Source organism: Podarcis gaigeae (assembly GCF_964106915.1).
Source record: "Podarcis gaigeae genome assembly, chromosome: 11".
Taxonomy (NCBI): Eukaryota; Metazoa; Chordata; class Lepidosauria; order Squamata; family Lacertidae; genus Podarcis; species Podarcis gaigeae.
In genome coordinates, this window is record NC_139687.1 from 7,245,909 (window position 1) to 7,268,820 (window position 22,912).

At 45.8% G+C, this 22,912-nt stretch overlaps 2 protein-coding genes across 4 annotated transcripts in view; both read right to left on the reverse strand.

Moving 5' to 3' along the window:
* GOLM1 (golgi membrane protein 1) overlaps positions 1 to 632 on the reverse strand; it is a 27,954-nt gene extending 27,322 nt beyond the window's left edge. The window contains exon 1 of the mRNA XM_083702098.1: positions 149 to 632. The gene's annotated coding sequence lies outside the window, so the exon portion shown is untranslated. The remainder of the gene's footprint in view (positions 1 to 148) is intronic.
* An 8,290-nt stretch (positions 633 to 8,922) lies between these two features.
* LOC310826755 (uncharacterized protein) lies at positions 8,923 to 20,552 on the reverse strand. 3 transcript variants are annotated; one of them, XM_083702044.1, is made up of 5 exons: positions 20,447 to 20,552; positions 16,229 to 16,339; positions 14,539 to 14,592; positions 10,933 to 12,220; positions 8,923 to 9,238 (listed from the first exon to the last, which is right to left on the reverse strand). In XM_083702044.1, exons 2-5 carry the CDS (start codon positions 16,301 to 16,303, stop codon positions 8,973 to 8,975), a joined length of 1,683 nt encoding a protein of 560 aa, XP_083558170.1. In that variant the 5' UTR covers positions 16,304 to 16,339; positions 20,447 to 20,552; the 3' UTR covers positions 8,923 to 8,972. The 3 variants fall into 3 exon arrangements, with proteins under 3 accessions (XP_083558170.1, XP_083558171.1, XP_083558172.1); XM_083702045.1 differs by having other exon boundaries at positions 16,229 to 16,334; positions 20,447 to 20,514; XM_083702046.1 differs by lacking the exon at positions 14,539 to 14,592.
* Positions 20,553 to 22,912: the final 2,360 nt, after the last annotated feature.

The following is a 22,912-nucleotide window of genomic DNA, read 5'->3' on the forward strand; positions in this document are numbered from 1 at the left end:
CCCGCTTTCATTCCTCGGGGGAAGAAGAGGGGCTGTTTCTCGGCGCAGAAGAAGGCAGGGTCTGAGGAGAGGCTGCCCGCCGCGCAAGGCGGAGAGGGCCGCTGGAGGAGGCGCGGCGCAGACGCAAGCGCCGCGTTCGAGGGCTCACCTTCCGCGCTCCGCGACGCCTGTCCTCACCGGCGAGGCCCGCTCCTCCCGCCGGCTGCCCGAGGAGCAGCAGGGCGAGCGCCGCTCCCTGCCCGCGGGGAGAAGGCGAGGAAGCTGCCCCGGGGAAGGTTTCTCCTTCCCGGCGCCTTGGCAAGCCTCCCCGCCTTCCTTCAGTAGCAGCCGCCGCCGCCGCCGGCCGGAGCGTCTGGCTGAGGGAGAGGAGGCGGCGGTGGAGAAGCCCAGAGGCGAGCCGGAGGAGCTGGCGCTGCTGCTGCTGCAAGGAGGCACTGCGGGCAGAGCAGGAAGTGCAGCAGGCGGCAAGGAAGCGGCGGGAAGAGCTGCCGAGGATGGCCGGGCAGGTTGCGCGCTAGGAGCTGCCCCCGCGCCGCCCCCCGCAGCCGCTTGCGCGCGCGCGCTCCGAGGAGGAGGAGGAGGAAGAACCGGCTCCGTCCTGCAGCACCTGCTCCCTCTCGCCCACCACCCGCTTCCTGTCTGGGGAAGACGGGCCCGCGAACAAAGGCTCCTCCGGAGAAGGGCGAGACGGCAGCCGGTGGATCCAAAAAGCGCGAGCCTTTCTGGGGACCCTGCAGCGCTCAATAGCGTGGGGGGGGGGATCAAGGTACACATTAGGGCGCACAGAGGGAGCATTTTAGGAAATGGGGGGGGGGGGGAGGAAAGCTTCCTCGAGAAAATGCACAAATGCAATGGTAATACGAAAGAAGGAAGGGCCGTTAGTGGTTTGCAAAAACGAGATATGCAGGTTTAAAACACAGTAGAAGTGATCCCAAACGTTATTAACACACTGCTGCCGACTAAAAGTTGCATGATGCAGCAAAGAACATTAGCCCTCAGTGATGCATATATTCATAAAATAAACATGAAATGGGATGGCTGGCACAATTCCAAACCATGCCTTCAATGGGAAGCCTATTGTTCCAAAATGACAGAAAGGCTCCTAATGGTTTATTTTTTAATGCAAGAACAAAGTCTGATCAAATCTAAGCTAGATGATTAGGATTGCAGACCTGTTTAACATAACCTTAGCATACCAGATTTGTTCAGCCAGTGAAAGGCCCTTTGTTTTCTTTTTCTGTTATTTGCCTATACAGTGGTGCCTCGGGTTACAAACACCTCTAGTTACAGACTCCGCTAACCCAGAAATAGTACCTCGGGGTTCTTAACCTTGGGTTAAGAAATTTGCTTCAGGATGAGAACAGAAATCACATGGCGGCAGCGGGAGGCCCCATTATCTGAAGTGGTACCTCAGGTTAAGAACAGTTTCAGGTTAAGAACGGACCTCCGAACGAATTAAGTACTTAACCAGAGGTACCACTGTATTGGCTAGGAATACATTGATCTTAGTTTATAAATTGATTTTATTTGATAGTTTTTATTCTGAAGGGAGAAGAAACATCTAATATTCCCTCCATCTTGTTAGATGCAGAGTAGAAGTCTTGACAGCAGCATCACTATGTCAGGGATTAGATGATCCCTGAGGTATTGCACTTTTCAATTTTGATTCTTATCTCTAGAGATACCTAGCCTGGATCTCTGTATCCCAAGTGAGTCTGAAATTATATTCTACAATTACTCGGATGATACTTGCTCCTTTGGTACGTCAGTACCAAAACAGGAATGACATCTCAAGGCTGACAGAAAAAGTATCTGGTTCTTCACATGGTCAGGTGCCTTTTAGCAAGATTGCATTAAACATTTTCACCTAAAGGCTTAGATGAAAACGTTCCACAGAAGACAGGTCTGCTTAAGGTGCAAAAAGCCTATGACAAAGGATCAGACCATGGGGTTAAAAATCTGCCAACGTGATAATACAAATGCCTTGTACATGGACACATGTTCCTTTCTGCAAGGAACCATTACAGGGCTGGAACTTAAGTGCTTACAGATGTGCTGCATCAAGCACATCTGTGGGCACCAAACAGATGTATAGCAGGCCTTGCATCTGATTTTTTAGGGCTCCTCCACAGCCTGTTCATTCATCCTGGTTTGCAAAGCTTGTTGTTTAGACGTTTAGTCGTGTCCGACTCTTCGTGACCCCCTGGACCAGAGCACGTCAGGCACTCCTGTCTTCCACTGCCTCCCGCAGTTTGGTCAGACTCATGTTGGTAGCTTCAAGAACACTGTCCAACCATCTCGTCCTCTGTCGTCCCCTTCTCCTTGGGCCCTCCATCTTTCCCAACATCAGGGTCTTTTCCAGGGAGTCTTCTCTTCTCATGAGGTGGCCAAAGTATTGGAGCCTCAGCTTCACGATCTGTCCTTCCAGTGAGCACTCAGGGCTGATTTCCTTCAGAATGGAGAGGTTTAATCTTCTTGCAGTCCATGGGACTCTCAAGAGTCTCCTCCAGCACCATAATTCAAAAGCATCAATTCTTCAGCGATCAGCCTTCTTTATGGTCCAGCTCTCACTTCCATACATCACTACTGGGAAAACCATGGCTTTAACTATATGGACCTTGCAAAGCTTAAAGGTAAAGGTAAAGGTACCCCTTTGGGGTTGCGCGCCCATCTTGCTTAAGAGGCCGAGGGCCAGCGCTGTCCGGAGACACTTCTGGGTCATGTGGCCAGCGTGACGAAGCTGCTCTGGCGAGCCAGCACCAGCACAGCAGACGGGAACGCCGTTTTCCTTCCTCATATAAAGCGGTACCTATCTATCTACTTGTACTTAAGGGTGCTTTCGAACTGCTAGGTGTGCAGGAGCTGGGACCGAACGATGGGAGCTCACCCCACCGCGGGGATTCGAACCGCCGACCATACGATCGGAAAGTCCTAGGCGCTGAGGTTTTACCCACAGCGCCACCCATGTCCCCCTTGCAAAGCTTACTCAGTGTTTATTCTTATTTGTCTAGAGGGGAATTGTAGGACAATGAGCATTCATCCTGATTTGCTTGCATGCATATCTTCCCATCAATGTTTTGTTCATCCCATCCCTTTCCTAACCACAAAAGTCAATGTTGTTCTTTTTTTAATAGATTTGGTGCGCTAGGGTGACAGAGCACTTCAATCCATTTAAACTGCACAAAGGTAAATATCTGGTATTAACTTCAATCCTTCCCACAATATTGTGACAACCTGGAAGCACCCTCAGAAATAAAAAACAAAACAAAACCATTTTCATTCCACGAGCTGCAGAGGGCGAAGGAACAGTAGGCAGCCTGAACAAACAGAAGGTTGGGAGGTGAACTTTAAACATCCGCACCCAGCAAGCATACACATACAAACCTTCGCTGGTTGCCTTTGTCCCAGAGGCACTGAAGTTTCTTAACCAACTTGGCAAAACTGCACTGTCCCTTGGAAATGCACAACACCAACTGCTAGAGTGGGTGCCAGAAAGTATCCTTCCAGTGGTGACTTCTCCCCAAAATCATGATTCCGCCCCCCAGATGCTCACTTAACTTTAGTAACATTAAACATGGCACCTTTAGAATAGTTATTTCAAGGGTGCACCTAAAGCAGGGGGCAGCAAACTTTTTCAGCAGGGGGCTGGTCCACTGTCCCTCAGACCTTGTGGGGGGCCGGACTGAGGGACAGTGGACCAATTTTTTATTTTTTTTGGGGCGGGGGAATGAACAAATTCCTATGCCCCACAAATCACCCAGAGATGCATTTTAAATAAAAGGACACATTCTACTCATGTAAAAACACACTGATTCCCAGATTGTCTGCGGGCCGGATTTAGAAGGTGATTGAGCCGGATTTGGCCCCCAGGCCTTAGGTTGCCTACCCATGACCTAAAGCAGGGATCAGCAAACTTTTTCAGCAGGGGGCCTGTCCACTGTCCCTCAGACCTTGTGGGGGGCCAGACTATATTTTGAAGGGGGGAAAATGAACAAATTCCTATGCCCCACAAATAACCCAGAGATGCATTTTAAATAAAAGCACACATTCTCATGTCAAAACACGCTGATTCCCAGACTGTCCGCAGGCTGGATTTAGAAGGCAATTGGGCCACATGCGGCCCCCGGGCCTTAGGTTGCCTACCCATGACCTAAAGGGTATTGCTCCACTGTTCCCTTTGGAGGGGTAGATTTACTATAGCAAAACTCCCTCTGGCAAGGGGAGGCAGCATAAAAATAACATTGTTTATGTATGTATGGACAGTTCCCATCATCCCTGACCATTGGGCATGCTGGCTGGGGCTGATGGGAGTTGGAGACACTTAATCAGAAGGACCATGGGTTCCTTATCCTGGTAATAGATGCCTAAGGAGCGGTGCTCCTTTCAAAGTAGGGGTGGGGTGGGGGGAGGACTGGTGTGATGGCCTGGGAATCCGATTCAGAGGCTGAACCGGAGGAATCCCAGCCTGCACAGGAGTCCCCGCCTCCAGGGCCGGCTGAACTGGGGCAGGGCCTTGATTCTGAAGCGCCTGCACCTGTGCCGGATCCTCGGGAGCAGGCACCAGGTGAATCCACTCTGGCTCCAGAGGTGGTTGAGGACTCAGTGCCTACAGGTGAGTCTCCCCCTGGGCCCAGTAACCCTTCAGCCTCTCCTGAACTGCAGAGGCTCAGGGCAGAGAGGCGAAGGGAACTGGTTTCTCCCAGGAGGAGTGCTCGCCTTAAGGCCAGGAGAGGCGGGTCTCCTGGGGGCCGGGGCCGCCCCTGGCCTCAGAGAAGATAAAGGCCAGTCAGCCTGGTCCCAGGTTACGGGAGCAACGTCGTTGAAGAGCTGTTTCGGCCAGCATCCAGTCCTGTTTCCCCCAGAGTTCCTGTCCTTGCCCGGCTTCCCGCTGTGGACCCCGCTTCGCCCGAGGAGGACTGTCTGCCGACCCTCAACTCAGGTCCTGGACCTCGCCCCATGGTAACCTCCCCCCTGGACCAGCACAACTGGTATTGGGAACCAGATGAGAAGGAAACGTGTCAGGCGTGTTCTTTCCATTCTTATCTACCCTTCATCAAACAAGTTATCAGAGGGCAAGCTACCAAAAAAACTAAAACAAGAGAACAATGCATCATCAATGAAACACTGACAATATATAAATTTCGTAAATATTACATCTCCCTCTTTTTTCTATAGATACATTTGGTGTAGACACACAAAACTCCCATGTCACTGAAAGCTTGAGGAAAAGAAAGGTTTTTAAGCTGACTCCAAAATACCAGTAGTGTTGTAGTGTTGGTGCCAGCCTAATAATAATAATAATAATAATAATAATAATAATAATAATAATTTATTATTTATACCCCACCCATCTGGCTGGGTTTCCCTAGCCACTCTGGGCGACTTCCAACCAAATATTAAAAACAAAACAGCAATACACATCTCAAAAGAGGAGGGCATAGTCCAAATTGCTCTTTCCTAGAAACTTCGTTCCATTCCCACACTTCCAGATTCTACCCCCCCCTCCCACCTGACAGCCAAGCCATCATTGGGCTGTTCCTCCTCCCCTCATTTATTTTTTCCTTTTGTATTTCTGCAACCTTTGGAGTTTCCCCAAGCCTTTTGATACCTCCCTCTTGTGCCCAGATGGTGCCGTTTGGGCAATATAAGGATTAATACCCAGGCTAGGATGGGCAAAATGTGCTTCGGGTAGCAGCTCTTAGAAACTCTCCCTCCCCTTTCAATGCTTTATTAATGCGGACACTGATTACATGCAAAAACAATGCAAGCTGGAATATAAAGAGGAAGGATTTTGTGAGCACATCCCAGAGCTTAGATCAGAATTGCATCCTAAAGGTACCCCTGCCCGTACGGGCCAGTCTTGACAGACTCTGGGGTTGTGCGCCCATCTCACTTAAGAGGCCAGGGGCCAGCGCTGTCCGGAGACACTTCCAGGTCACGTGGCCAGTGTGACATCGCTGCTCTGGCGAGCCAGAGCCGCACACGGAAACGCCGTTTACCTTCCCGCTGGTAAGCGGTCCCTATTTATCTACTTGCACCCGGAGGTGCTTTCGAACTGCTAGGTTGGCAGGCGCTGGGACCGAGCAGCGGGAGCGCACCCCGCCGCAGGGATTCGAACCGCCGACCTTTCGATCGGCAAGTCCTAGGCGCTGAGGCTTTAACCCACATCCTAAAACATTTAAATAGAGGAGGACGGAAATAGCACTTGTATGTCAGCCGTTCCCTGTGGAATTACACTTTCCAGGTTTTAGCAGAATATTATACACATGACTGAATTCTACATGACGTTGCCCCCATTTTAAACATTTTCTTTCAACTGATGTATTACCTCCCATTTATTTTTTTTAAGGGTTGCCCTTAAAGAGATGAATGCAAAAGGAGCATCCTTTAAAGGCATCTAAGTGGATTGTTTCCTTTCATCGTCGGAAATGAAAATTAAGTTTCCTCATAGGTGTTATTTTTCAGTGGAAGATAGAAATTTGTATTATTTGGATACAGTAAAGGCTAAAACAGACTTTTACCAACATTTTTAAAAATACCACTGCAACATTATTTCCAAAATTACATGCTCAGCGTATTAAAATATGCATTCAAATATGGTTTCTGTGTGCTCTATTTTTACGTTGTGTGTGCTGATGCTAAATGGAATGACTGTAGTTGCCACCATTATTCTTTGTGTGTCTAATTTTGAACAGGATTGTGAGCACTAAGGGACACTGTCCTGGAGGTCCAAAGTATAATATCTGCAAGCGTCAGCTTCCTATCCATGCAGCAGTTACATTTCTACCTGCCCCACCACTTGACATCATCTGTGTTGTCATGTGTGGGGCAGGTGGGTGTGGTTTCACAAAACCAGTCCTACAGGCCAAATTTGAACCCCTGGTGGGCCAGGTTTGGTCTGCGACCTGCGGGGTTGGAGATTTCTCATCCCATGTTGTAACCTGAGTTGCTGTATCAGCCAGTGCAACGACATTCCAGATGTTTTGATATCAGACCAATCTTATGCAGTTTGGGGTGTTTCAAAGGCCATAAATACACCAAACCACATAGGATTTGGCTGAGCATGGGTGCAATCACAAAGCGCAACATTGCAACATTGACTTAAGAGAGTGAAGGTGGTTCTGCATAGGAATGACATGAGGTTGCTGCCATCTCATGGCCAATTCAAGACACCATTGGTTCTGAGATTTGACCCATTAGCCATTGCAGCATGACAGATGGCTTTATTTAACTATTCTGTGCTAGTCTGGGATTCAGGTGTTGATTTATTTACACTTTTTATTGTCTTTGCTCTTTGCACCGACTCCTTTACATATCTGCGTCACAAAGCAGATTGCTAGATTGGGCAGCAACACCTTAAAGGAAGATTCTCCCTGGTTCTTCAAGTGTAAAAAAATACATAGTGAAACATCCATTAAATAACTTTTGATCATTAACAGATTATTAATGATAACTCTGGAACTTGATGGTCAAGTTGCAATATTAATTGCTATGTTTCTAGTTTTCAAGACCATCAGTAACATGACAAAGTTATGATGCCTCTCACTTCCAGGCTATGTACTGCTTCTGTCATGTTCATTACTCAACAACTTTGAATAATATATTTAGGAGGTCCCTTAGAGGTCATTGAGCCCAACCCCCTACTCATTGCAAAGGAAACTTGCCTAGGAGGTAGAACTATTGCTCTGTAGCAGTTGCAACTCCCATGAACAATCTAGCATTGGAACTTCTCCCAATAACAAACTAGACAACCTGTTTGTAAGTGACGTGGCTGCTACATGGCAGTCTTAAGTTCTTAAAACAAATACCTATATGTAGGGAGCAGGGCTGGGCGACATCTGGCTTTCAACATCACAATATATCAGCAACTAAATATGCAATATGCTGATATATCACAGTGTCTCTTTACTTTGCCCTTTCAGTGCCCTCCTCATATACACGATGCCATATATACACTACTTTTTTTTACTTTTTAGTAAAAAGTATATAAAAAAGTAGAGACATCACCTTGCCAACAAAGGTCCATATAGTTAAAGCTATGGTTTTCCCAGTAGTGATGTATGGAAGTGAAAGCTGGACCATAAAGAAGGCTGATCGCTGAGGAATGGATGCTTTTGAATTCTGGTGCTGGAGGAGACTCTTGAGAGTCCCACGGACTGCAAAAAGATCAAACCTATCCATTCTTAAGGAAATCAGCCCTGAGTGCTCACTGGAAGGACAGATCCTGAAGCTAAGGCTCCAAGACTTTGGCCACCTCATGAGAAGAGAAGACTCCCTGGAAAAGACCCTGATGTTGGGAAAGATGGAGGGCACAAGGAGAAGGGGACGACAGAGGACGAGATGGTTGGACAGTGTTCTCGAAGCTACCAGCCCGAGTTTGACCAAACTGTGGGAGGCAGTGGAAGACAGAAGTGCCTGGCATGTTCTGGTCCATGGGGTCATGAAGAGTCGGACACGGCTAAACGACTAAACAACAACAACATATATACACATGTGGAGCTGAAGCTAGCTGGGGATAAAAAGGGTAAGTGATGGGAGAAACAAGTGATTCTGTCTGGGGTCAGCTAGACAGATTTTTGGCAATTTGATTCTCCGGAAGGGAAATGAGGACAGCAAACTCTCCCCTTGGTTGCACAACTGCACTGAAGGTGGCTGCAGCCAGATCCAAAATATTTCTGAATGAAAAAAGGTGATATCTTTCAGTGATCAGGTGGCCCTACAGAGAAGTGTTAATAACCCAAATACAAGATTGTAGCATGATAGAGGTAGATGCAGCAGCAAAGGATTATGCTTGGTCTAGCACCATTGACCATTGGCAATGATGAGAGTTGGAGTCCCACAACATCTGATCCCCCGTTCCTGGTCATGGCAGATGCCCAAAAGCCCACAGACGCAAATGGCTAAGTAGCACCACACAACTCACCCAAGACTGAAAGGTGTTTAATGCCATTTCAGACAGATTTTCTCCACTGTCAGACCCTGCCCTCCAGTAAGTCTGTGTTTTGTGCAAACAGGACAACCATATTCTCAGAAAACTTGAGAGAGTCATCAACTATCCAGCCCTTCGGGATCAAGGGGAGGACGTACTCTGTAAACTTGGCAAAGGTGGTTCCTGTGACTCTGTAGCTGTAAGACGATTTCCTCTCCACGCCAATTGTTTTGGGTTTCCGTTTTGCAATGCCTTTGTATAACTTCCACTGTAGATCCCTCAGGCAATCAAAAGTTACATAGCCTGTTTCTTAAAAGAAAAAGAGAGAACACCAGATGCAAACATTGCTTTTATTATTCAAAAGGGGGTGGGGTGGGAGGTATGGCAGAAATAGATTAAAAAGCAACCACGAACAACCCAACCCAACCCCAAGAGTGCCAAACATAGTCCAGTGAGGAGGACTCAGCGTGCCCAGTAGGCATGGAAAGTTGTGTACCTGTTGGAAAACAAAAACAGAAAATGGGAGAAAGGGAAGGGAAGGAAATGGCCTGGTTCTGCCGTTTACGGCTTACATTATCCTGGAGGTCATGTCTAGTTAGTTGAACCCCTGGAATAGGATCACTCCTGATACACTGCAACATTTTGTTGCAGCTCCCCCTTGCACTACTACCTCTGCAACAATTACTGCTACTAATTATATATTTGTAATTTCCCCTGCTGCCCAGTTAAGAAGGGACACTTTTATAGCTGATTAATTGATTCATTGACGTGGGTGGCGCTGTGGGTTAAACCACAGAGTGTAGGGCTTGCTGATCAGAAGGCCGGAGGTTCGAATCCCCACGACGGGGTGAGCTCCCATTGCTCGGTCCCTACTCCTGCCAACCTAGCAGTTCGAAAGCACGTCAAAGTGCAAGTAGATAAATAGGCACCGCTCTGGCGGGAAGGTAAATGGCCTTTCTGTGCGCTGCTCTGGTTTGCCAGAAGCATGGCTTTCAACTTTCAGATTTGAAAATAAGGGATCAGCAGCCTCACCTGTCCCAGGGACAGTCTAGGGGATATTTAACAATCTGGGATAGCAGTGGGAAACGGTGCTGGAATAAGGGAATTTCCCGCAAAAAAGGGAAGGTTGACAGCTATGGTCAGAAGCGGCTTAAGTCATGCTGGCCACATGACCCGGAAGCTGTATGCTGGCTCCCTCAGCATACCCTGGGAGACAGGGTTCTGTTTGAGAGAGAGGGATGGAGATGAGAAATAGGATTTGTCTGAGAGAGAACTGGTTCTGATTTGAGTGGAACATCCACAATGAGAAGACTATAGCAAGAGGAAAGAGCCTCACAGCTTAGACTGGGTTAAGTGTCTGGGGAAAGTATACAGACAGGAGTTAACTGGAGGGCTAAATTTGAGTCAGGAGAGGTAGAAGCTGTGAGGATACTGTCTACTTGGGTCTCATTCCAGTCAGGAGGGGAGAGTTCTTCTAGGAAAAGAAGACTCCCAAGCCAGTAACAAGGGGTGAGGTGATCCCCTGGGTCTGTAATACTAATTGGAATACCTCAGGAATGGGATTGCTAAGAAAATGGGTAACTAGGGAAAAAGTGCTCCTCACTCAATAAATTGTAAATTGTAGACATTCATTTAACTGAAGTACCATGAGGTGGGCCTGCTATGCTTAATTGGGAGCAGTTAGCGGGGTGAATCCACTACATATTAACTGGTGTTAGTGGTGGGATCCACTACAGGGGTGCTTTCATCATGGTAGCAATCAGGCCCAAATAGTTTTGAAAGTCCACCTCACATTCATGTTTATGATCTGAACTAAAGCTTGAACATCCAGTCTCTGCTTGCCTGCAGTCTTCATGTCATGCTTTTTCCATTGCCAACCATAAACTATTTAATTATCTATACTTTCACTTAAATCCCACTCATTTGACTAGGCTGTAAATTGTACCGGAGCCTAAGAGCTCCCTTCATTCCTACTTGTACATAACTGAATAAAATTTGCTAACCTCGAACTATTGGTGGCCTATGAGTGGGTTGTTCTGCTAATGCAGCCCGAGACAGTAGTTTCTTCTTTTGCAGCTTCAGTGTAAAATACTGTATTCTGCACAATATCTCTCCCGAAAGACACTGCTTTTGAATGGCGGAAATTGGCAAGGACATGACCCTCTTGATTAAAACCAGGTAAGGAAGCAGGTGTGCTGGTGGCAGTTCTATGAGGTAACCTTTCTGTTGCGTTCTAGAAATAACACTTTTGCTTTTTAATTTAGACGGACTGGAAGGCACAGGTGCAGAAGTATCTTTGGCTTCTCGGGAGTCCTTAGCCAAATCCGGATCCCGTGAGTCTTTTGCCAAATCCGGATCCTGTGAATCTTTTGCTGAATCAAGATCCTGCGAGTCTTTAGTTGAATCAGGATCCCATGAATCTGGATCTTGTGAGTCTTTAGTCAAATCAGGATCCTGTGATTCTTCAGTCAAATCAGGACCCTGTGAATTAGAGTCCTGTGAGTCTTTAGCCAGATCTGAATCCTGTGAGTCTTTAGCTAAACTTGAATCAGAGTCCAGAAAAGCTTTAACCAAATCTGGATCCCAGTAGTCAACATCCCATGAGCCTTTAGCCAAACCAGGATCCCAGGAGTCAGGATCCCAGGAGTCCTGTGCCAACTCAAGAACCCATGTGAAAGGATCCCAGGAGTCCTGTGCCAACTCAGGACCACGCGAGTCTTTGGCCAAATCACGATCCTGTGACTCTTTATCCAGATCAGAATCATGTGAGTCCTTAATCAACTCAGAATCATGTCCATCAAGATCCTGTGAGTCCTTAGTCAACTCAGAATCCTTAGTTGACTTAGAATCCCGTATGTCAAGATCCTGTGAAGCTTTAGCCAAGTCAGATTCCTGTGAGACAAGATCCTGGGAGTCTTTAGTGGAATCAAAATCCTTTGAGTCATGATCTTTTGAGTCTTCAGCCAAATCGCGATCCTGTGAATCTGTAACCATAACAGGACTCAGCAAGTCAGGATTCAATGAGTCTTTATCGGAATCCTGTGAATCTTGAGCCAAATCAAGATCTTCCTTTATAACAACCGCTTCCTGAGATGCGCCAAGGTCCATGTGACGACGTTTCGTGACCTTCAAGGTTATGCTACCTTCATGCTCTCCAAACTGTCTAATAGATTTTGTGATTGAACGGATGGCATGGAAAAGAGACGCATGAGACTCCATAAAAGGCAGCCTATCGACACGCTTTCCTTGCCCTTGTTTAACGCTTTCAGAGGTCATTATCAGTTCCGACACCTGCACACACAAAAAGACACGATGCCCTTATATCAAGCAATGGCCAGAGGCATGTAGTCATAGATTAAAACATTTCAACCCTACCTTTTGATCTATGGATTCTACAAGCCAGTTAACAGCAGTGCTTGAATGAAGACAAAAACCAATAAAACTGGAAAAGCACAGTAATACACAATGCAACAAACTGAGAAACAGCAGCAACAGTAATCTCTCAGTGAGCCTCGTAAACTCTCCGGGAGAATGCTCCACCTTTGGTTGGAACCTAAAGGAAGGGATGGGAGTTCCACCCTCCTGGTGCCACTGTTAAGAAGTCTCTGCCCACTATGGTCACCAACCATACATCTGACCCGGGGGAGATACAGATCTAGGCTCCCACCCACCCCTGTTCATTCGTCATGCTGGTTGAGGCTCATGGGAGTTGTAGTTCAGCATCATCTGAAGAACAATCCATCCCTGCATTAAGGTATTCCAGGCTGGGAGCAATTAGGGTTCGGCTTATCACTTCTTTCAATGGTTTTAATGTAAGGAAAGGAAAAAGGAATCAACAAACGAGGGCTTGCTACAGTGCGGAGTGTTTTTGTTCAAGGTCCCAGCAGCTCCCTTTATTCCCCCTTGCCAATTTTCCACTCCTCAACAGCAATCCATGCCCAATGAGCATGCTCGGTCCTCAAGGGCCAGTTGGGTTTCCCTCTCCCTCTCCATTTTTGGGGAGGAGGTGGTGGTTTTGTGTACATTGGCGTCTGTTTCCGAAATCATGAACAATTGGGGCTCCCCCATTGATTTCTATGGGTACCCTTCGCTTCCATCTCTGGAGACATTTAAAAATACCTCCTCAGTGTGAACCATGAAACCACCTGCCAAAACAATGAAATGAGTTTTCATTGGGCTGCTTTGGCGGTTCCCCCTTTAATACATTAATTCCTGCTAGATCTCCCCCCCCCCCAGTAAAAATTTGGGTGGTTTTGAGTTGGCTGATACCTCCTTGTTGTGTATGTGTGTGGTGCAGAAAAGGGTTCAAAGGTTTTTAGTATTTCACAGTCCTATGCCAAGCTATGGTTTTCCCAGTGGTGATATATGGAAGTGAGAGCTGGACCATAAAGAAAGCTGATTGCCGAAGAATTGATGCTTTTGAATTATGGTGCTGGAGGAGACTCTTGAGGGTCCCATGGACTGCAAGAAGATCAAACTTCTCCATTCTGAAGGAAATCGGCCCTGAGTGCTCACTGGAAGGACAGATCCTGAAGCTGAGGCTCCAATACTTTGGCCACCTCATGAGAAGAGAAGACTCCCTGGAAAAGACCCTGATGTTGGGAAAGATGGAGGGCACAAGGAGAAGGGGATGACAGAGGAGGAGATGGTTAGACAGTGTTCTCGAAGCTATGAACATGAGTTTGACCAAACTGCGGGAGGCAGTGGAAGACAGGAGTGCCTGGCGTGCTCTGGTCTGTGGGGTCACGAAGAGTCGGACACAACTAAATGACTAAACAACAACATGCAATGCAGCTTATGTTTTTAAAATTGGCTTCCCATACATCAGTAGCAAACTTAAAAAGTTGTTTCTAATATATTTGCCTTCCTACCATGCTGGCTCTGAACTAGAAATGCATGAAGGAAGAAAGAGCGTGTTAAGATTGTTGTACTGTGCGGATGGCGCTGTGGTCTAAACCACAAAGTCTAGGGCTTGCCGATCAGAAGGTTGACGGTTCAAATCCCTGCGACGGGTTGAGCTCCCGTTGCTCGGTCCCAGCTTCTGCCAACCTAGCAGTTCGAAAGCATGTCAAAGTGCAAGTAGATAAACAGGTACCGCTCTGGTGGGAAGGTAAATGGCATTTCCGTGCGCTGCTCTGGTTCGCCAGAAGCGGCTTAGTCATGCTGGCCACATGACCCGGAAGCTGTCTGCAGACAAACGCCGGCTCCCTTGGCCTATAGAGTGAAATGAGCGTGCAACCCCAGAGTCGTCTGCGACTGGACCTAATGGTTTGGGGTTCCTTTACCCTTTACCTGTGCCAAGCACAGTTGCCATAAATACTGTTCCAGAGAGGAAAAAAGCATGATCTTTTAGAGAGACCTGTTCTGGAAATGTCATTTTATGTTAGAAAGCTTGTGGCAATCGGCTTGTTCGATCATCTGAACAGCACCAGATCGGGGGGGGGGGGGGGAATGATGACTCTCCATGGATTCTGCTGAACTACAACTCCCATCATCCCTGACCACTGGCAATTCCTTTTTCTGCTTTTATAAATCTTCTTTTTAAAGGAAAATTATGAGAAGAGAAAACTGCAGAACGGTCTGTTGCTTTTTCATCGTGAACCACTCACATTGCAGCTGTTTTTGGCTGGCTCATCATCTGGACTCATTTCAGCCTCACTTTGCTGAAAAAGAAAACAATTGAGCTCTGGAAGGCAGAAATCAGAAACTATCGCCCTTAGAAAAGGCCTCAAATAGGGCTTCCCACTTTCACCTTTTAATTTAGTATATAGCATAGAGAGGTTAGCTAACTTGGATTACACCCAAGTATTTATTTTGACAGAGTTTATATACTGCTTGATTGTAATAAAACCTCAAAGTGTTTTGAAAAAAGAATAAACAATAAAACTATCAGTTGATTTCAACTGTCTTTTTTAATATTTAAAACATTCAAAATATAATTAAAAGCAAAATAAGCTAAAACCAGATTTAAAACCATGACAGCTTCTTTGCGGCAATATGAAACTCTCAGAATTAATGGTTGGTTTACTCCTGTGTATTGTGTTTTGTTAGGTTCTTGCATTAATGGGTGTTTGCTACAATTTTAGCTATTTATTTAGTTATTATTTAGTTATTATTTCTGAGATTTAGATCCCTCTCTTCACCATAGATGATCTCATTCCAGTAGGAAAAATAAAACACAGAGCAAAACACTGATCACCATCTTGCTGTGCAGGCCATCTGCACACATATTCAAAATGAGTGGAAGAAGCTGGCACCCAAAGAGAGACAGCATTGGTGCCTGCCAAACCTTGGGGGCAGGAGGGTGTTGAACAACCAAGGGGACACCACCAAGAAGGCCCTTTGGTGAGTAATGGGTTCTCTGACCTCACGTGTTGATGTTATTATCAGAAGTGCTTCCTTAGCAGGTCACAAAGGACAGGCAGGACGGTACAGGGGCAGGTGCTCCTTTAGGTCAGTGTTTTTCAACTTTTTTGGGCAAAGGCACACTTGTTTCATGAAAAAAATCACGAGGCACACCACCATTAGAAAATGTTAAAAAATTTAACTCTGTGCCTATATTGACTATATATAAAGTAATTCTCTTGAATAGGAATCAAATAAACACAAAGAAAGTATTTTATAATTATTTTATTATGAAATAGTAAGTAAACAGAAATATGAAAAATTATAAAATACTTTATTTTTAAATCTTTTGAATTTTTCAATTTTTTCCACGGCACACCAGGCAACATCTCGCGGCACACTAGTGTGCCGCGGAACAGTGGTTGAAAAACACTGCTTTAGGTAACTGGCTCCCAAGCCATTCATTTTAGTCTCTCCAATTGTGAAATATGACAGGTTTCACTCTAAAAATGGTGCCATTTAGAATTAAGTTTGATTTGGAATTTGTTATTTTTTAGATTTGCTTTATCATTTTAAGTCACCCAGAGAACTACCCTTACTTGGTGACTGGTAAATAGAACAGATTTCCTAAGGAAAGCACACAATGGAGATGTTGCCAATTTTATCATTCTAATCCATATGTGTGTGTGTGTGTGTGTGTGTGTGTTAAACCTCTCTTTCAACAAACCATAAATAATTCTATCTCTTAGCAATTAAAGCACAATCTCTTTTTTGAATTTAGTATCTACATGCTTTGGTTTTCATTTGTTTCCCAGGTAAGTGTTTTGTGTATTTCTCCCCTACTCTGATAAAAGATTAAAAAAATAGAAAGGAAAGCTATAGATAAATAAAAAGATATATAAAGTGGAAGCGACTGCAGAATTCTCTTTGGCTTTTTCATTATGAATCACTCACTTCGTAGCTGAAGGGAAATAACTCATTCTTCTCCCCATTGCCTATTCCCTCGCTATCCTCAGCTTGACTCATCATGGCTGCACTTTACTGACAATGCAAAACAACTCTGTTCTGGGGAGAAAAAGACAAAAGAGAGATATGCAGCATGGACTTGTTGAAGTTTAATGTTGTTACAAGGCCAGAGGAAATTTCTAGTTGCTTCTTCATATTGTTTTAAACGCAATGTTGGGTTTTCTTGAACATGACACTTTGACTGGATTTATCATGTTGTGAATTGCCAAAAAAACCCCACAAAACCACAGCTAGAGGGGCAAATAGAAAAAAATATAATTGAATATATAAATAAATACTGACAGGGTTCGCAGATGCCAGAATAACTTGGCATGCCTTGGGTACTATACATCTTAGGGTAGCGTGACTTGTCTCAGGCAGCAAAAGGTTTGGGGCTGGCCCTGGCTGTTTACTAATTCAGGGTTATGCTTCATGCATCTGTTGACCCATGAAAACCCATGCCAGAATACATTTGCAAGTCTTCAAGGTACCAAAAAAAACTCTTGTTGCTTTTAATGCAAGAGATGGAAGGTTGCTTCCATTTCTCCTGATATGTTTGCTCAAAGTTTGCAGTAAGGTTGGAAGGCATTGGCTATATTTTGAGCATCCTTCCTGACTTGTTTGTGGGGAGGTCATATAAAATTGTGTCAAGCAAGTGTTATCCCATTCTTTCCAGTGCATTTTCTCATAACTGCCCTCATTGCTAAATGTCTAATTCTTTTTGGGGAAGGTAGAGTATTTGTTGCTCAAGAGTTCCAGGTCAACTTCAATCGCACAACCCGAATCTGCCAGTATGTGACTGAATCCCACCCAGTGGCGTAGCGTGGGGGGTGCAGGGGGGGCCGGCTGCACTGGGCGCAACATCTGGGGGTTAGGGTTAGGGGGCGCAAATCCACGGGTTAGGGGGCGCAAATTACTTGCCTTGCCCCAGGTGCTGACAACCAACGCTACGCCACTGATCCCACCTGTTTGGAAATGTCCCAGCATAGGAGCCCCTTCTGTGAAATGAACCCATAATCCTCTTTCCAAAATGTGCACAAAGGCACTTCATGATGGTCTGCTTATTCACACAAAATTGTGTTGCTATCCCACCTATTATAGTAGACCAATTATCCCATCAAAATAACAAAACTGATAGGAAAAGTGAGGGGAAATTGCACTAGGATCATTAGCTGGCAATGCCACATAACCTCTGCAAAAACATCAGGGTGACAGGTGTTCCATAAAGCAGGTGACACTCTATTGAAATTTTGAGCGAAAATGTCAGCGTGAAATTTTGGTTGCCTCCAGAGGTCTTATTTGCTGAGCATCCCCTCTGATTTGTGTGTGTCTGTTTCACAGTAAGTGTTGTTATCCCACTTCCCACTGATTTTTCCCCATCACTTTCCTTACTGCAAAAGCTTTTAGGTAAGCAAGTTTGCGGCAAAGAGTTTCAAATCCAGGATTTTGCAGACTTGGAAAAGGTACAAATAAGGGCAATCAAAACTATCATGGGAAAAGATAGTTTGACACAACTTGGTCTCCTTTTACTATTTTATTGAAGAAGAACAAGGTATTTCAATGCCATCATCATCACAGTTTTCTGTGGACATGATTGAAAATGTCTAGTAAACAGATTGCTAGTTGGGTGCCGACTGGAGCCAACATCTCAGTGATGGCAGAATGAGAATTGGAGGGGCTGTTTGTTCTGTGGTATTATGGCATTGGACAAAGCCATAGTGTAACTTTTGATTTTGATTCGTATAGTGGTTAGTACTCTGCGTTGTGAAATGTATTGTTATGATTTGCTTTAATATCAAATAAATGTGCAATTTTATTTTGTTTTTAAGTGCAATAAAAAATGATCATGGATGTGGAGTGACTCCCCTGTAAGGAAAGATTGCAGCATTTTGGATGTTTTAGTTTACATACCGATAAGAGATGGCATGATAGAAGTCTACAAAGGCATGCCTTGCAGGGAAAGTGGATAGATATTTCCCCCCACCTCCGTCTCTCATAACACCAGAACTCCTGGACATCCAGTGAAGCTGCCAGAAAATTCAGGACAGGTAAAACACAATCCTGTACTTCATGCAGTGCCCAATTGAGCTATGGAACATGTCCCACAGGAGGCAAATTAATGGAGGGCCTTCTTGCGGTTCCCTCCCTGCAAGAAGCCAAGTTACAGGGAACCAGGCAGAGGGCCTTCTCGGTAGTGGCACCCGCCCTGTGGAACGCCCTCCCACCAGATGTCAAAGAGAAAAAACAACTACCAAACTTTTAGAAGACATCTGAAGGCAGCCCTGTTTAGGGAAGCTTTTAATGTTTGACGGACTATTGTATTTTAATATTTTGTTGGAAGACGCCCAGAGTGGCTAAGGAAACCCAGCCAGGTGGACAGGGTATAAATAATAAATTATTATTATTAAGCTATCAATGGCTACTAGCCACAAAGGCTATGCTCTGCATCTGGTTGGCCTCTGTGAAAACAGGACACTGGACTAGAGGGGCCTCTGGCATGATTCAGCGAGCTCTTTTTGCATTCTTAACCAACCTTATTTGTAGAATCTGAATTTGCCTCTATGCAACTGAATCCCTACCCCCCCCCCCCTGCAATTGGCGACACTACCAGTCATCATCCTCTGTTTGGCTCTGTCTAGCACAGAGGTTTTCAACCTTTTTGAGTCCACAGCTCCCTTAGCCAACTACATTCTTTCTGTGGCAACCCTGTGGGCAGTGTTTTTTATTTTCTTTCCTAAAAAAATGTCTAGGGGTACTCTCATTTTGACTCAAGAAAATCACCATTTTATAGTACAAATCAGGGGAAATAAATACAGTACAGTGGTACCCCAGGTTACAGATGCTTCAGGTTACAGACGCTTCAGGTTAACCCAGAAATAGTACCTCAGGTTAAGAACTTTGCTTCAGGACAAGAACAGAAATCGTGCAGCGGCAGCAGGAGGCTCCATTAGCTAAAGTAGTGCTTCAGGTTAAGAACAGTTTCAGGTTAAGAACGGAGCTCTGGAATGAATTAAGTACTTAACCAGAGGTACCACTGTATTGGCTAGGAATACATTGATCTTAGTTTATAAATTGATTTTATTTGATAGTTTTTATTCTGAAGGGAGAAGAAACATCTAATATCCCCTTCATCTTGTTAGATGCAGAGTAGAAGTCTTGACAGCAGCATCACTGTAAATGGACAAAAGTACAAAGATTCACAAAATGTTTAGGGGTATGTGTACCCCTGCGTCCCACCGCTTGTGGGGCTCAGGAGCCCAGTTAGGTCACACCTTGCCTGCAACCTCTCACCCTTTTTCAAACCACCTTCCGTGGGGCTTGTTCCCTCGGCTCCCTCTCCTCTCCCCTCTCCTTGGGAGTCCTCTGGGCAGTCACTGCTGCCCTCCCTGGTCTCTGAACTGCCCCCCAACCCTGCCCCAAAGAGAGGTGCTTCCCAGAGGCACCATTGGGAGGCAGAGACAGAAGAGGGCATCCGAGGAGGAGGGAGGGAAGGAAGGAGGGACAGAGGCCAGTGTTGCCCGCAGCACCCCTGACCATCATTCAAGGCACCCTAGGGTGCCATGGCACACTGGCTGAAAACCACTGGCCTAGCAGTTTGGGAATGAAATGTCTCAATCACAGTTCTTTTAAATTTCTGTTGACCTCAAGTGCTCAACAGGGGACGCGGGTGGCGCTGTGGGTTAAACCACAGAGCCTAGGGCTTGCCGATCAGAAGGTCGGTGGTTCAAATCCCTGTGCCGGGGTGAGCTCCCGTTGCTCGGTCCCTGCTCCTGCCAAGCTAGCAGTTCGAAAGCACGTCAAAGTGCAAGTAGATAAATAGGTACCACTCCGGCGGGAAGGTAAAGGGCGTTTCCATGCGCTGCTCTGGTTTGCCAGAAGCGGCTTAGTCATGCTGGCCACATGACCCGGGAGCTGGACGCCGGCTCCCTTGGCCAGTAAAGCAAGATGAGCGCCGCAACCCCAGAGTCGGCCACCACTTACCTTTACAAGTGCTCAGTAAAATCTGTCACAATATTTCTACAATTTTAGTTATTTTTATTTACTTGGGGGGGCTCACCCTGGCTACGTGGGCGACAGAGTGAACCCTCCCACCCAGTCTGGAAGCGCCCCAACTTTCCCGGCTGCGCTGGGAGCCCTCTTTATCCTTCACACGTGCCAGCAACTCACGGGATTGATGCAGAAAGCAACTTCCAGGGACACCTGATCTCGGACCAGAAGATTTCAGGGCAGGTGCATTTTGGGTTGCTAGGGGACGGGGGGGGCGAGCAAAGGATGCTGCCACAAGCGTCAAAAAAAAAGCCTTGAATCCTGGGACTGGGTGACGGGGCGGAGTCGCGGCTGCAAGGAACCGACGGGGCGAGTCGGCGCTGCAGAAGGGCGCCGATCCACTGGATCCCCGTTGGGAACCGGATCGGAAGCAAATGGTGCTACCCAGAAGAGCAGCGGCGGGCCAGCAGGCGCTGCGAGGCCGGCAGCCGTCGGCGCGGGGAGAGGTTTTCATAGTGACCCCCATTATCACGCCACACCTTTCCCTGCAGGGCAGCGGGCGGCACGGGGGAAGGACGCCCGGGCGCGGGGAAGGGAATCGGGCCGGGCTGCTGCTGATTTCAGCTTTAAATAACCTTTCTTACTTTTCAAACTTACAAGAAAAGACAGGAGAAAAAGACAAAAAAAAGAGCAAACAAGAAAAAAGAACAAAAGAAAAAACAATACAATAAACAATACAAAACACAACCTTAACACTAAGCTAAACAAAACAAAACAACAATTTAAAAACATATAACATGCCATTTCATTACTCTATCTTTCATTCCCTTATTTCATCGACCTCCTCTCACCTCCCTTTTTGTATTCCACTTCTGTTGCTTGTTTCAGCAATTCCTTTCCAACTTTCTCTATTTTTATCATTATGAATATCTTAACATATTTTTAACCTTATTTTCAATTAATTAATATTATTATTTATACTTAACTCCTTATAACATTTCTGCTAAAGCCATAAAGTTTCATTCCAACAATTTTCAAACACTCATTAATTTTACAATATTTCTATATACAAACTTTAAACTTTCCCAATCTTCTTCCACCATCTCTTCTCCCTGGTCTCGGATTCTGCCAGTCATTTCCGTCCATTGCATATAGTTCATCAACCTGGAGATCTTCTGTCCAAGGCTCTTAAATCTTTTCCAAGTCCTTTCTGCAATTCTTCATATTCTTTAATGCTAAAGATGCTGAAGAGCAAGTCTTGGGGGGGGGGGCGACCCAACCATGCCCCCATTCCCTCTTGACAGGTCAGCCAACTCTCCACAGCTAGAACCAAGGTCCATACAATATCTCAAATCATGTTTCAAGGCTCCTCCAAATCCAAAGGCCCCAACCACTCCAATCACCTCCTGACCCAGTTTCAGGACCCAAAGACGGGGCTGCTGCTGATTTCAAGGAGGCACCTGCCGTCGCATCGTTTCGGGGCCCAGATCAGGGCTGGAGGGAACCGATCTGAGCATTGCCCTTCTCCAAACGGTGCTCCCGGAGCGCCGAGTCCCGCCCGCCAAATGCAAGAGGCGCGGAAAATAGTTGCGCTGCGAGGGACCTCGGGATTCCCTTAAGGGCCTGTAAGACAGAGCTAGTCTGCCTGGCTTTCAATTTGAACTTAGCCTTATTCCTCTTCCTTCCTTCCTTCCCTCTCCCCTTTTTATGAAGATTACCCGCTCTGAGACCCCACAGCTAATTCTCCCCTGGTCTCCTCGCTGGCCCAAGTAGGACTAATTTAGCCAGCTAGCCCTGGTGATCCTCTAATGTTTATTGGATGGATTTCCCTCCTAAATTGGTTTTTGAATTCTGAATTTATTGTTATTCACGTTTTATATGGTATTTTATGCTGTTTTTTGTTGCATCAATTAAGTGTTTTAAATTCGTTGTTAGCTGCCCCGAGACCGGTTTTCTGAACCGGGAAGGGTGGGGTATAAATAATAATAATAATAATAATAATAATAATAATAATAATAATTATTGCCAACCTTAAAGTGGAGAGTTGACACTCGGCCTGTCCCTGCCATCGCTGCTTGCTGTGCGGGATCCTGAGCAGTGCTGGATTTACGTATAAGCTAAACAAGCTATAGCTTAGGGCCCCACTCTCATGGGGTCCCCCGAAAAATGTAAAGGGAAAAAACCAATGGATGTACATTTCCAAAATATAAGATAAAAACCAAATAAAATAAAACCTACATACAGCAAGTGTTTTGTGTTGTGTAGGCTCCTATGATGCAAGTCATGGGCCCTGCCTGGTTGCCTGCTTCCTAAAATATCCCTGGTTTGCTCATTTCTGTATCAATTACTTTGATAAAATACATATTTTGTTATGTGCAAATGGCTTTGGGTACCTATTAGTTCCATAAATTACCATATAGCATATATTCAGCACAAAAAACAGCGACAATTTGTTGTTAACAAAGGACAGCTGGACATATAAAGGGCCCCATTACCTTCAGTAGCTGAGGGTCTCATTAAACCTAAATCTGGCCCTGATCCAAGTCAGAAGTTTTAGATGCCAAAATACAACCCAGCCCCAAAGTTTTGATGTTTATTTAGCTTTGAGGGTGCCTTACTTGCTCCGTGTTGGAATTAAGTAACGGA

Coding starts and splice junctions, on each gene's coding strand:
- LOC310826755 (XM_083702044.1), bottom strand. CDS start 16,303: ATGATGAGTCAAGCTGAGGATAGCGAGGGAATAGGCAATGGGGAGAAG. Junction 12,221..14,538: donor CAGCCAAAAACAGCTGCAAT/GTGAGTGGTTCA, acceptor TTGTGTGTGCAG/GTGTCGGAACTGATAATGAC. Junction 9,239..10,932: donor TAGGCCACCAATAGTTCGAG/GTTAGCAAATTT, acceptor TTTTCTTTTAAG/AAACAGGCTATGTAACTTTT.